The 13,597-nt window shown below is 42.1% G+C and overlaps 2 protein-coding genes across 3 annotated transcripts; both read left to right on the top strand.

Annotated features, from left to right (window-relative positions):
• Window positions 1-56: 56 nt before the first annotated feature.
• On the top strand, window positions 57-4,982 carry LOC123119522 (phosphatidylinositol-glycan biosynthesis class X protein). 2 transcript variants are annotated; one of them, XM_044539356.1, is made up of 4 exons: window positions 57-381; window positions 849-1,215; window positions 1,296-1,450; window positions 4,779-4,982. In XM_044539356.1, the coding sequence occupies exons 1-4, from the start codon at window positions 295-297 to the stop codon at window positions 4,827-4,829; spliced, it is 660 nt and encodes a 219-aa protein (XP_044395291.1). In that variant the 5' UTR covers window positions 57-294; the 3' UTR covers window positions 4,830-4,982. The 2 variants fall into 2 exon arrangements, with proteins under 2 accessions (XP_044395291.1, XP_044395290.1); XM_044539355.1 differs by having other exon boundaries at window positions 4,163-4,982.
• Window positions 4,983-7,453: 2,471 nt separating this feature from the next.
• LOC123119518 (calcineurin B-like protein 2) lies at window positions 7,454-12,733 on the top strand. Its single transcript, XM_044539351.1, has 9 exons — window positions 7,454-7,832; window positions 7,939-8,151; window positions 8,248-8,330; window positions 8,489-8,548; window positions 9,949-10,057; window positions 10,329-10,381; window positions 11,111-11,191; window positions 11,462-11,574; window positions 12,251-12,733. Exons 2-9 carry the CDS (start codon window positions 8,031-8,033, stop codon window positions 12,306-12,308), a joined length of 678 nt encoding a protein of 225 aa, XP_044395286.1. The 5' UTR covers window positions 7,454-7,832; window positions 7,939-8,030; the 3' UTR covers window positions 12,309-12,733.
• Window positions 12,734-13,597: the final 864 nt, after the last annotated feature.

Raw genomic sequence — 13,597 nt, 5'->3', positions numbered from 1 at the left:
TGTGAGAAACCGTACTTCATACTCATAGGGACTAGTTTGTGAAAAAAAATGTTTCAACGTCACACATAGATCCCTGCATCTTCATGCCTCGGAGGCTCGGAAGAAAGAAGGGGAAGGAAGAGGCACGCCGCCCAGATCGCCTCCACAGAAGAAAATCCGGCACGCGAGGCCGTAGCCGTACGCACCCACGCACGGAGGGCCAGCGGGTACTCCGGCGGTCCTCGAGGGCGCCCGGCGAACCCGTACGGCCGCGCCTCGCTTCCGGCTCCTCTCCCACTCTTCTCCCCCATCTCCATGGCCGTGGGGAGCGGGCCGTGCTTGCTCGCCGTGGCGCTTCTCGCCGCCGCTTGGATCTCCGACGCTTCTTCATCGGATAAGCAGGTGCGTGGGGGGTTGGAATGGATTCGCCTGGACCCTTGAGCGCGTGTACTAACATTTTTGTGCGATTTTCTGCGGAATCTGCAACCCGTCCATGCTTTGGGTATGCTGCTGCCTGCTGTGGTTGGTTGGGGCTTGTGGTGCCCGTACGATGTGTAGCTCGATAAGCGATGGATTTCGCAAAGCTCCCACGCTTCCATAGTCTTGCCATTGGTGATGTAGCCTCAGCCACAAAACTCAGCAGGATATGTGCAGCAGGCATCTCATGTTAGATTAAGTTTGCTGCCTGTGAGCTCAGTGGTCTGGTGTAATTAACTGTACCTCGTTTGCAATTCTTTAGGAAAATTGTTTGCACTTTAGGACATGCCATACTTTTAGGTGCTACGTATATTTTGAATTTTGGCGTGCTTTTGTTCCAAGTTGTTTCATACAGTATTCTGTTGACAAGTTCTAACTCCTATTCTGAACAGGCACACAGCAACCAGCAATATGTCAATTGTATGCCTTGCTCTAGGACGTACGTCGCTGACGCATATGCCGATGCCTTAACAAGCCAGCTCTCTCAACATCATGACTTGACCGAAGTATCTGATACCACTGACTTGTGTAAAGGACTTGCTGATGAACTTGATGTGCCTACGCTTTCAGAAGTGAATCGTCAGCTGGTTGGTGAAGGTTCCCACCGCCGTTTAATCTATTCTGTCAAATTTGGTAACTTCAAAGATGCTATGATACAATTCCTTGATGGCTATGATGCCAATCTGGTGATAATTGAAAAGCTCCCGAGTGGTGTATTTGCTGACCCATTTGAGCTGCAGCACTTTGTTGAGCGGAAAGGTGAAACCAAACTCTGAGCTGGCCAATCAACTATGGTACTACTCATTTGCATCATGTTAATTTCCATTTTTGTCTTGCAGTTTTTCTTGATGTTGCTGTTTTTGGAGACACGAACCTTGAACTGCCCTCCGCTCTGTCCAACCGGTCAGCTGTTGAGATTCATTTTGATCTCAAGACAAGCACATCAATGGACTATAACCTTGTAATAGAGCTTCCTCTCCATGCTAGATATCCAGTAAGTTTCTTTTTCTTCTCAAACATGCATCTGTACGTGTTTGGCAGGCCACCAACCCGAAGCATAGGTCAAACGAAAACAAAATGAAACAAAAACAAAAGAAACGAAAGAAGCTAAACTAACTACAAAACTGTCAAGGCTGCAAGATCAAAGGGTGCCATCAGGAGGCCCGGTAAATTTCTAATTTTGAAATAAGCTATATGTGCTAACAAACAGCCAACTTGACCTATTTGGTCCTTGCTGTCCGCAAATGCGCATGCTTCTTATACGGAAATTGATCATAAAAGAGGTATCACTCATATTGTGTTCTCAATTTGAGTAAACTAGTTCATGTAGATATTTGAAATACTGAATGGTGTTCTGGTGGTTATATGCATATTACACCCCTGATGGATATTGAACAACGCATCCTCTCAACATAGGAAACACTTATTTTAGGTCAGGTTGACCCACAATAATGGAAGGCTTGGCATGTGTTTATTGCAGAACATTCAAATAACAAATATTGAGTAGAGATAGGAAAAAATCTTGCAACTTCATTTCTGTTTAGTTTTGCTCTAGGTCACCATCTTACTAGCTCCATTTATTTATGCTAATGTCATGGAGCAACCCACCTTAAAAGGTTTCTAAAGTTTTCCATAAGAATATTAAAACTGGCTAGTGGCGGAGGTGGACTACATCTGGCAAATTTAATTTTCTGATAAACTGCACGTGACAATAAATTTACTTTAGCTATACAGTCAACAAGGACAGGGAGAAATGAGGAAGACAAATAAGACGAATGCATAAAATCACTATTCATTGTACATTTGAGTGTTTTGGATTTCATCTCTGTAGGTTGAGTTTAATATTGATATAGACCGAACCTCGAGGTGAGATCCGATCTGTTGTTGCGGCCCGATCTTTCACGACACTCCACCACCAGCAGTAGCAACCTCTCGCCCGCGCACGCGATGTACACGAAGTAGAGGGTTTGAACCTTGCGGCCCAGCACGAGAAAAGCAATCTGGACGAAGGTACTCACGCGCAAAACAATTTCCACGAAGAGAAATCGCAACACAGAGGTTTTCTAAAGATCCCTCCAAAACTTGATACGGGTGTCTACCCTGAAAAACACATCGTGTCTATTTCATATAAAAATAACCTGTCGTATCATGGCTTTATATAGTAGCCGACCAAACCTTGACCTCGTACACGCACAAAAGAAAAATAAAATAACTCCTAAACAAATCTAGACTCTCATTAAAGATACTTGGCCTAGTAATTTTGGTACAAGCGCTCCCGACTTGTGCACATCAGGAGGGCCCCACCCGACATCTCTTAGGCTTAAAAACTCCCAAATACGTGTAGTCCTTTTGTTGATCTTTTCCTTGCGTGGCAGAAATAAAAACAGAAAGGATCTACTCCTAGTAGTTTTAATCCTTACGTAGCATGCAAGATTGGATAGGTAAGCTTGACATGTAGCTTTATTGGACTCCTTCCCATACACGAATTGATCCTGTTCCGGTGTCCATGACAATATAGATAAATATTCAAAGTGAACACCATCTGGACTCCAACCGAAAATTGGTGGTGGTAGCTGAACTTGTTTTATATCTGCTCGCACATCAACGACTGCTTGGTCATCAGTACGAATGCATGCATTGTTAGACATCTTCTGCATACCTAGTGCATGGTTCATGGTCTTTCTCACGCCTAAACATTGCAAAACAGTAACATGGTCTGTAGTACTTGGTAGTAAATCTTCTGCATCATTGTAAGTAATGGACAAATACGCTGGTGTATAAGCTGCATATTTTGGCACAACCTCGACAACAATAGGGTCGACAACTACATTGGTATTTGGTATAGTCATGGACCTATCAAATATTATGCTGCTTACCTAAATTGTACACACCTCTGAGAAAATATGGAAGGTTGAATGGTGTCAAGGGATTGAGTAAAACAAGGGTAACTGCAGTTATGTTATCATAAAGTGTAGCTAGTGAAATGGAAACCAAGTTATTGGAGTACATTTGATTTACCTTTTCTAGGGAACACACTGACTTTAAATATGCAATGTAATACTTGTATCTGAAATGTCCTACAATGCGTTGGAGAGATTGTTGGATGCTCCAGGAAATAACGAGAAAGGCAAAGAAAGCTACATTTGTGGTGGTGGCCAAATACCCCACCCTACATTTGAATCTTCTAGCTTGCGGCCTGGAAACATGCCTGAGATATATGTGGTGTCATGAAAGTTTTGCCTCGTTGTCATGTTTATTTATGTTTGCCCTTCATTTGTTCTAGAAGGTGGATATCCATAACAGTTGGACCTGTACATTAATATTCTAAATATTTTTCCTTTTAAGAGGCTTTATCATGGTCAACTTCTCGTACATATATTTAGAATAAACAATTTCAAAGCTTATAAAAAAAATACCTGGGTCTTACTTATTTGATTCTTTGTTGAAATATCTCTGAAACAACTCCTAGCAGGCTATTTCTTTTTGAAAAGTCGGTCCTAGCAGACTATTCACTATCATGTTTAAGATTCTATAATCTAGCCCTGTTTTATGTATTATCCTGTATTCATGGTCAGCTTCTCATGTGTAGATTTGGTATAAACAATTTTCAATCTCGTTAAATACGTGCGGGGCTTTCAGTTTTTTTGCTTCCTTAATAGAACGCTTCTGAAGAAAACCCCTAGCTGATTGCCGTATTTATTTCCAGCCTCTTGATGCCAGCGGTTACGCAACGGTTGAGTTCGGCAGCCCAGACCTGCTCCTCCGTTACAGGAGAAAGGAAACCCATCCTGATCCCTGTATGTGGGCCTTCCAGAATCTCCACGCGACGCCCGTGGAGAAAGCCGCATGGCGCATACCCTGTGGCGACGAAGCGCACACGGGATTTGTATCTAGCCTCACCTTCATTTCAGCTCTGGTTTGCTCCATGTCCATAGTCTTAGCAGCTTCCCTAACTACTTGATACAAGTACTGGAAACGCAGGACACGGTGCATTGATATAGTCGGCAGAAAATGACTTTTTTTGTCGCAAGACTTGTGCACATCATTTCGCGCGTACTTTTACGCGTCATTTGCAAAAAAAGAAAAGAAGGATGAAAATTCAATTTCGTATTCGGGACGTGACCCAGATCTGAAATTCTGAAGCCACACTGTTCCGTGATACCATCATCTTTGAGGAAGCCAGGTAGAGGCAGTTGAAGAGCATCAGCTGCATGATTGGTGTGACCTTGTCCTGTTGTCGCTGCACGCTTATAACTAACTGACGGGCAGAAGAAGGGGGGTCGTCCTGGAAGAAGAATAAGATGTGTTGCTGCAACTTGCAGGTTGAAGCGAGCACTTGTGCTGAGTGGATCCGCTGGACAGGGCCTCCATGAAGCCTCTCTGCACTTCACCTGATCACCTCCCTTATTTTACTAGTTGTGCCGAGGGCTTCTTCTATTATATATTTATGTATATAAAGGGATCTTGTATGACTTTCCAAGCAATTTTCCGATAAAATTTTTGATCTTTAATATTTGAAACTCTCACATTTCGCCTACCGGGCACTTTTCACCTAATTCCAGTTTTTCTTAAAAAAAAACAAGTGATTCCCTATATTGTTTCTTTTGTGCAATCAATGGTACCCTATCATGTAGGATGAACTGACAGCGATGAAATCACTTATTTTTCATCATGTTCTTATGTCATTAGAATCCCGCGAATCAAAGAGTCCACGAGATACGTAACCCTGCGAATCAGATGGTCCACACGATGTAGAATCATCGAATCAAAGATGTCCACACAAGATATGAATTATGATATGCGCAGTGGTGGGTCTCGGTCACGGCAGTAATCTCCACGTCGGTCAGGTTCATCGTCCGCCTCGCTGAGTGCTGCTTCGCCTAGTGAATGATGTCGCTGTTATTCTACATACATGGCCACGGCCATGGATAGGGACCTCGCTGACACGGCACACCCGTGGCCTGTGTGGACTAGATCGACTGTCCATTTGCCGCGGCCAGTATCAACTTCGACCCATATTTGGTGTCGACAGCGCAAGGCGTGAAGATCCAAAAGACTAGCGAGGCGGATTGATGTGACCGTGGTTCCAAGTCATCAATCTCAAGAATATCAAACATGTAATAAGATAATCCGAAAGCTTCTGAAGAGCCGCTCAGGTTGTTGAACAGTAGTACTACATCGTTGGCATATTATCGACGAGAAGGACCGAGACAACACCAGAATGAAATCTATTACTTCCTCTTTTCGCAAACAAAAAAGAATCTACTACTGCCTCCATTCCAAATTAAGTGACATGGTTTTAGTTGGAACGAAGGAACTAACATACTCTATCCGTCCGAAAATACTTGTCCGAGGAATGAATGTATCTAGATGTATTTTTATTCTAGATACATCCATTTGTATCCATTTTAATGACAAGTATTTCCGGACGGAGTTAGTACTAAGCTCTCTTGATTTGAAGTTATTTTTTCTTTTTCACGGGACTCTAGATTTGGAGCCTCCTCATGCATTGAGGGTTGTGGGAGATGCTATGACCCCATTCGTAAGGATGTGTTGTTGGGCCAGCCATTTTTTTTTCTCCAGAGAAGGTATTGCCTGATTTTTTATTTTCTTCCTATATGTGTTTTTCACCGGTTTAAATAGTTTTTCTTTTGGGTTTTCTTGCTTTTATCTTTCTTGTTTCTTTTCTTGTTTATTTTTTCTTCTCTTTTTATTCTTACATTTAATTTTGTTTCTTTCTTTTCTATGCTTTTCGCTGGTTGTAATGGTTTTTCTATTGGTTATTTCCTGCTTTTTTTCTTTTTATCTTTCTATTTTTTTTTCTCATGATAAGTCGAAAACTATGGAAAATTTTGAATTCATGAATATTTTGAAAGACTTTGAACATTTTAAAATTTAAGAAGTTTTTTCAAATTTGTGAACATGCATGGTTGAAATCCACAAAAAATTTGAACTCCTGACGATTTTTCTAAAATTCCTATTTTAAATTTTAAAAATATTAAAATCCAAGATTTTTTGAAACACGTAAACTTCTTTGAATAAAAAAGTGAAAAACAAAACTAGGCGAGCTAGTGGAGCAGGGAGCTGAGTGAGAGCTTCATGGGCGACCCAGGTAAGCGTGATAGCAGCAACTCCATGGTTTCAATATGGAATAAAATCTCCCAAAGGGCACACACAACCACCACTTGCTGTTGTCGAGGCTGAAATATGTAAGGACTCTATAACCACACACGTAACAACATCACTCTCATCTCAGAATAAAATATTGTCTCCAATAGTCCCAACACAATATATGAATGAAAAAAACATCACCATAAAATAATTAAAACCAAGTCAAGGTAGATAAACCAAAACGAAATAGCTGGCCGCAATGACCCGCTAGAGAGAAAAGAGTTAATCTTACGAGTGAAGAACGGGGCGGCAAAGCGCACATTAACCTCTAGTCATACATAGAACTCTGTGCTTTGTGGCGACAATATAAGATGTGCTAATTCTCATCTAGATGAGAATTAACAAAGTCACGTCTAACTTATACATTATTTAATCAATTAAACAGAAAAAAGAAAAAATAACTCCACGAATCTCCATGTAAAATCAAATGATGTAAACGTTAGACGTGGCTTTGTAACTCTCATCTAGATGAGAGCTAGTCACACTCATATGTACTTAATATAACATGGAATACATAGACATGAAGAAAAAGTTAAAAAAAGGAGAGAAAAAAGTCTATGTATCATCTATAAAAAACTAGACAGTATGTAAAATAAGTGATATATTCACTCTATCTCTTTTCAAAAGTTTCCATTGCCTTATCAACAAAATCAGCTGTCACCTCTTATAGGCAGACAAGCAAACGGCAGACCGCGACGGAAAATAAAAAATAAAGCGAGTGGCACGGGGAGAAGCGTAAAGTATCCCGGGGAACAGTTGGCCTCCCTCCCTCGCTCGCTCGCTCGCTCTCCCCCTCCTCTTCCTTCCGGCTCGGCTCCTCTGCTGCGTGCGGTGGCTCGCCGCGGTGGGCCCCACCCCCTGCGAACCCGCAGCCCAATCATGAGCCCGAAACGGCAACGAGGCCCGGACGGGGGGTCGGCGCACCCCAAACGAACCTCCCACTCCTGATCCCACCCCAGCGAAACAAAACGACGGGGCGGAGACGAGACGCGTCCCGTCCGCGCACGCTACTCGATTGATTGCTTCCTTCCGCCCGCTGCTGCTGCTGCCGCTGCCGCCAGAGCTCCCCTCTCCCCCCTCCCCCTCCTCGAATCCCCCGGTGCCCTAGCCAGCCCGCCGCCCCCGACGACGACCGGCGGCGAGCGAGAGGGCGGATCGTGCCCCACGCGCCGCTCCTTCCCCTCCCGGAGGGAGACCCTGCCGAGGTACGCCCGCCCGCTCCCCCCTTGCTGCTCCAGAGTCCAGACCCGCACGAGCGATCGGATCTTCGCGGGTACGGCGCTGTCTGACCAGGTGGTGGTGCTGGTGCAGGATCGAGACCGGCCGGCCGCGGAATGGGCGGCCGCGATGACTAGCGGGGGTCGCGCGGCGGCGTTGTTGGCGGAGGCAGCGGAGCGCATACCATGGTGCAGTGTCTCGACGGCGTGAAGCACCTCCTCGCGGTCCTCTTCAAGTGCTGCGACCTCGAGCTCAAGCAGCCGCGGGGGCTCGAGGACCCCCAGGTCCTCGCGCGGGAGACCGTCTGTACGTCCCTCTTCGCTTTTGGTCGCCCTTGTTTTCTGCTTCATTCGTAGCGGGGGAACTGAATTGAATTGAACTGGATTTCTGTGCGTGGCGCAGTTAGCGTGAGCGAGGTCGAGGCGCTGTACGAGCTCTTCAAGAAGATAAGCAGCGCCGTGATCGATGACGGGCTGATTAACAAGGTAGGTGGTTGCTGACGAGTGCTTGTTTCGCAACTCAATTTTGTGTATAGGCACTGTAGATTGCATACCACTGTACTAGGTTATGCTCTGAGGATTGTATTTAGGTATTGTGAATCATCCGGCGGGTGCTGCGGTTCTGATTTACTCGCATTGTGCAGGAGGAGTTCCAATTAGCGCTCTTCAAGACGAGCAAGAAGGAGAGCCTCTTCGCTGATCGTGTAAGTCCGCTTTAGTTCAACCCAGTTGATTGCTGTGTACTGCTGCTTGTCATGATGTTGTCGTTGCATATTTGGTATCAGTATTACTACCACGCACTTGCTATTTTTAGGGACCTGGTCAAAATCGATGAGATTCAGGGGTTCTCAGATTGTTGGTGTTGCATCCGCAATTGAACTCTGTCAATACTTATCGATGCAACACATGCAGTAATTGACTCGTAATTATTTTGTGGAAATAGTATGAGTTAGCAGAATTCCGCTGACCCTCGCTTCAGATATTCATGCATCACAGTATTACTCAGCCATTTATGCGTTTCTCGGAGTCCGACTCCGATTCGGCAAGATTTTTGGATAGAGCTAATAACATACGGATTCCGATATGGATTCGGAGTATACGATTCAGCCCATGGCATGGTTTCACGAGCATTACTATATGATTTTCGGTAGTCTGAAATAGGATTTACCCTTTGTCTTGTATTTCCGCTAGACAATTTTCTAAATAATGTCCATCATTGGTTAATCATGTGAGGTCTATGTCTACCTGTTAGCTACCTTCAACCAGTGGTCAAGACAATTTGATCAGACAGTGAATATTTCAAGTATTCACCTTCTGTGGCCCATGCGGTGCCCTTTGTCCTGTGTGTTACTTCCCACATGCTTCCTTTTTTGCCCAGCTCAGAAATTTGTAGGCTTCTCGCACTTTTACCCTGAGCACGTGTTATCATACATGCTTGCTTTAAATCAATACTATTATATGTCAAGTTTCTTGAATAAAAGAATATAGCAATAACTTTGAGATGATACTCTTCTTACATAATGTACCAGTTTGATGACAATATCATAGCTCCTAAACGTGTGACGTGCATTGCATGCACCAGAGTTAGTTTTTTTCCTTGATTCAGCATGTTCATGCAGTATTGTGTTATTTTTAATTGGAAGCTGCATATGTGCATCTCTTGACTGATTTGCCCTGTAGTTTATTTTATTATCAGCAGGAATGCCTTGTATATCTCTTGTCAAAACTCAGTGTGCTTCTATATTTGAGTTGTGATGTGGTTATCCAACATTTGGCTAGTTCTTCATGGTTCCTAGACACTGGTGCTAAATGCATAGTCCATAGCTATTTTTTGATACTCGAAGTTTATTCAAATTAAATGGCTGTGTTCCTCTGTATGGAAGGTCATCAACTTACCAAGATGAATCTATCAATTTTAGCCGGAGAGTTTCCTTTTGAGAACTTGGAAGCCAAAAATGTTGAGGACCATATTATATCATTATATGTAAAAGAAACAGCTGCGTGAATATCATTTCTTTTACTATTTGCTGCATGAATTGACAAATAGTTTACCTTTTTTACACATTATGTTCTTGTGTTCTTGATATTTTCCCTGCCTGTGCAGGTATTCGATTTGTTCGACACAAAGCACAATGGAATTTTAGGGTTTGAAGAGTTTGCTCGTGCACTCTCAGTGTTTCACCCAAATGCTTCAGTTGAAGAGAAAATTGACTGTGAGTTCATTTATCTTGTAGCTAGAAAATTTGGTTCTGCAAATTATATCCAGACTCTAGATTGTATCATCATAATGGTGATACCTCTTCAAATATAAATGTATGCAAGGATTCTCACCAACCCTAGTCTAATCATCAATTTCTGGATACTGTACTTGTGTTTGTGGTCAAATAGAGGAATTTAAGGATCTTAATATTTTATGTTATGCTCCTGCCTCGTCACATCCTCTTTATGAGCTGGAAGATCTGAAGTTCATGTCATCTTTTACAGTTTCATTCCAGCTATATGATCTTAAGCAACAAGGCTTCATTGAGAGACAAGAGGTATTGATACTATTTCCAGTGTTGTAATCCGTCAGGTCTAGCATGTTGGCTAAATATATTAGCTTGTACAGCATTGTAAATAATTCAGAATGTTCCTGTATTGTCTCTGATACATGAAATTATGCTTTATTCAAGTTAATGTCTTTTGAACTTGATGGCCTTGTCAGTTATCCTGAGTAGTTATGGTATGGTGACCATGTATGCCCACACAACTGATGAAAGGAAGGCCCAGGCTTTCTGATAATCACTGATTGAATGAGGGTTTACAAAGTTATGAAACAATTCTCTGAATGTAGAGGCAGTATCTGGGTAGTGCTGGTTAATGGTTATGCTAAAGTTAAGAGACCAGTAGTTCAATCAGGCTTGTTACTATTTAAAAAAAAGGTGAATTATCAGTCTTGTTCCCAACAGATTGAGGTTTAATTCCTACTCCCTCCGTCCCAAAATATAAGATCATCTTTTACACTACCCAAAATATAAGATCATCTTTTACACTACCCAAAATATAAGATCATTTTTTACACTATCATAGTGTCAAAATGATCTTATATTTTGGTACGGAGGGAGTTAACATATTGCAGTGGGCCTTATTGTTGAGATTCAGGAATTATATCGTTTAGCTTTGAAGAACTGCTATTGTATTCTTGAGGCTAAGTTTGTGCAGTGCGTCAATCGTTTGGTTGAGCTTTCTCTGTTTGCTTCATCTTAACGCATACATTTGGTTATCAGGTTAAGCAGATGGTTGTTGCCACACTTGCGGAGTCAGGAATGAATCTGTCTGATGAAATTATAGAGAACATAATTGATAAGGTGTGTTACAGTTGCCCATGATTGTTTTGTTAACCCTTGATTATAGCACGTATTAGGCATTAATTCTCTAACTTGTATTATGTAGTGCCGTAATTCTCAATTCTTGTATATTACAGTTCCGCATAGTATTTCTATTATTAAATCGCATGAATACTGTTTTCCTTTCTTTTCTTTCTTTTTCAATACAAGTATTCCTCATTCCCTGTTTTCCTCCTGTTGCATGATGATCGTAACCCATGTTAAATTTGTTGTTTTTTCCCTCATGATAAGACGTTTGAGGAGGCAGACACAAAGCATGATGGAAAAATTGACAGGGAAGAGTGGCACAATCTGGTTCTTCGACATCCATCTTTACTGAAGAACATGACTCTCCAGTACCTCAAGTAAGATGTTTACTTTTGTTTTTCTATATATGATGGTTCTTTTTATGTGTATCTTCTACTCAGTGCATTTACTTTAACGGTTTACTGATGCTCGTGGATAAGAATTTAGTTCTGCAGTTAGTGTCAAGTTACAAAGTTTTTCTTTGATTTTACTCAAGATATTTAGTTTTTTTCTATATGTTGGTTCTTTTTATGTATCTTCCTCACCTCAACACAGTGCTCTTCGCTTATGTTTCCCAGTTACCTGCTGCTCTTGAATAAAGATTGATAGAAATTTCATTCTCGCTTTAGTGCCAAATTACCATTGAAATATCTTGTAATGTGAAACAGTGTCTTCTGGAGAGTCACATACTTGAGATGTGGTTAATCAAACTTCAGCTGTGTACATTCAAATAGTGCTATTGAGTAAAGCGTGCTGGCTCAAGTATTTGGGAATTCATGCACTGTTGATGAGCTGCACCAAATTATTTCGAACATGTGTGCTCAGTTAGTGCTTCAGCCTCAAGCAAACCACTGCATGTCGGTAGCCAGAAGGCTACAATTCTTTAATAGAAAATAGTTAGGTTTTATGTCTCATTTTTGTCAGACAGATTCCTAGACGTGAGCAGTATATGACATAATTCCAGTACCTCTGTTCTTTATATATTTCTCAAGCTAACTTTGCCATCGTGAGCAGGGACATCACCACTACATTTCCAAGCTTCGTCTTCCATTCTCAGGTCGACGATACCTGAAATTCTTGCAGTTCTTTCGAATCGGAACATCAGAAGATAAGCTTGCGGTAATTTTGTAAAGTTTTGGCATCGGACTGTTTGGAACTTTGGATCGGCAGAGAGCTAGAGGCCTCGGTGCTCTGGAGGATGTTAAATTTGAGAACGCAAATTGTTGTCAAATAACTTTGCTTCTCTCATTTGAAGAATTTAGTATTGTTGGGAGCCTTTGGGCAAGCTGTTATCTCTTATCTGAAGTTCCCATTTTCTCCTCTCCCCCTTTTTGGTTTTTGCCTGGTTAGCGATCAGGTCCAATCCTCTGGGAATTCTCCTGTGTGTACAAAAATGGAAACAGCCTTGGCATTGTTTGTTATCTTTTGCTGGGAAGTTTCTCCATCGCTTTGCAATCTATAGTGAAGTGGAGCAGAAAATGGATTGGATTTTGTTTACCCGTTTCCCTCACATGATAAATACTCCCTCCGCCCCATAACGTAAGATGTTTTTTGACACTACACTAGAGTCAAAAAAGCGTCTCATATTATCATATTATGGGACGGAGGGAGTATTGATGAACCCTGTGTTCATCTTACAGAAATTAGGGTTACAAAATATTCCTCTGCTAGGTCGAGTCGCATCTTATCTTTACCTAATACTAAAGGGCGAAGGCTTTTATAGTTCTCTTTTCGTCACCTTTTTATATCCATTGATTTTATGTTAACCATAAAGATTGATGACTGAGATTTAAAAATCTTCAAGATTGAGTTGTTTTATTACGCGTAAGTATTGCACACGGACACTTGAGGTAATATTCTTACTCTTAACTTTGGGAGCAACTAGTTAACGAGCGCTCCTTCGGGAGCCTCGCAACGATCAGCGCCACTTGGCGCGCTCTCAGCCATTCGTCATGTGTCGCGCTCTGGACGTTTCCTTTGGATTTTTTTTTCCGCACACGTTTTCGGCTTTTTAAACGTTTTTTTCGACGTTATGTTCCCCCCGGTCTTTCTTAGCTTTTCGATCAAAAAAAATTTTGAAACTTTTTTTTCCGCAAAAAAACGTGATTTTTTTCCTTTTGCGAAAGTCACGGTCTTTCTTCCGCGAGAGGCATGGTTGTGCTTTAGCGAGAGTCACGGCCGTGCCTTTCGAAAACGAAAAACAAACGTGTTTTCTGTTTTTATTCTTTCGCGAGAGTCACGGTTTTGCTTGCGCGAGAGGCACGGTTGTGCTTTCGCGAGAGTCACGGCCGTGCCTCTCGGAAAGGAAAATACAAAACGCGTTTTCTATTTTTTTTCTCTTTCGTGAGAAGCACGGTTTTG

The sequence above is a fragment of the Triticum aestivum genome, chromosome 5D (genome assembly GCF_018294505.1).
Source record: "Triticum aestivum cultivar Chinese Spring chromosome 5D, IWGSC CS RefSeq v2.1, whole genome shotgun sequence".
Lineage (NCBI taxonomy): Eukaryota > Viridiplantae > Streptophyta > Magnoliopsida > Poales > Poaceae > Triticum > Triticum aestivum.
The sequence above is the reverse complement of the archived record's forward strand: the minus strand, read 5'-3'. Positions and strand labels throughout refer to the sequence as shown.

Excerpts from the sequence above, each read along its gene's own strand:
- LOC123119522 (XM_044539355.1), top strand. The coding sequence starts at position 295 with ATGGCCGTGGGGAGCGGGCCGTGCTTGCTCGCCGTGGCGCTTCTCGCC. Across the intron at positions 382-848 it reads CTTCTTCATCGGATAAGCAG|GCACACAGCAACCAGCAATA; the intron begins GTGCGTGGGGGG and ends TATTCTGAACAG. Across the intron at positions 1,451-4,162 it reads CTCTCCATGCTAGATATCCA|CCTCTTGATGCCAGCGGTTA; the intron begins GTAAGTTTCTTT and ends ATTTATTTCCAG.
- LOC123119518 (XM_044539351.1), top strand. The coding sequence starts at position 8,031 with ATGGTGCAGTGTCTCGACGGCGTGAAGCACCTCCTCGCGGTCCTCTTC. Across the intron at positions 8,152-8,247 it reads CCTCGCGCGGGAGACCGTCT|TTAGCGTGAGCGAGGTCGAG; the intron begins GTACGTCCCTCT and ends TGCGTGGCGCAG. Across the intron at positions 11,192-11,461 it reads TAGAGAACATAATTGATAAG|ACGTTTGAGGAGGCAGACAC; the intron begins GTGTGTTACAGT and ends CCTCATGATAAG.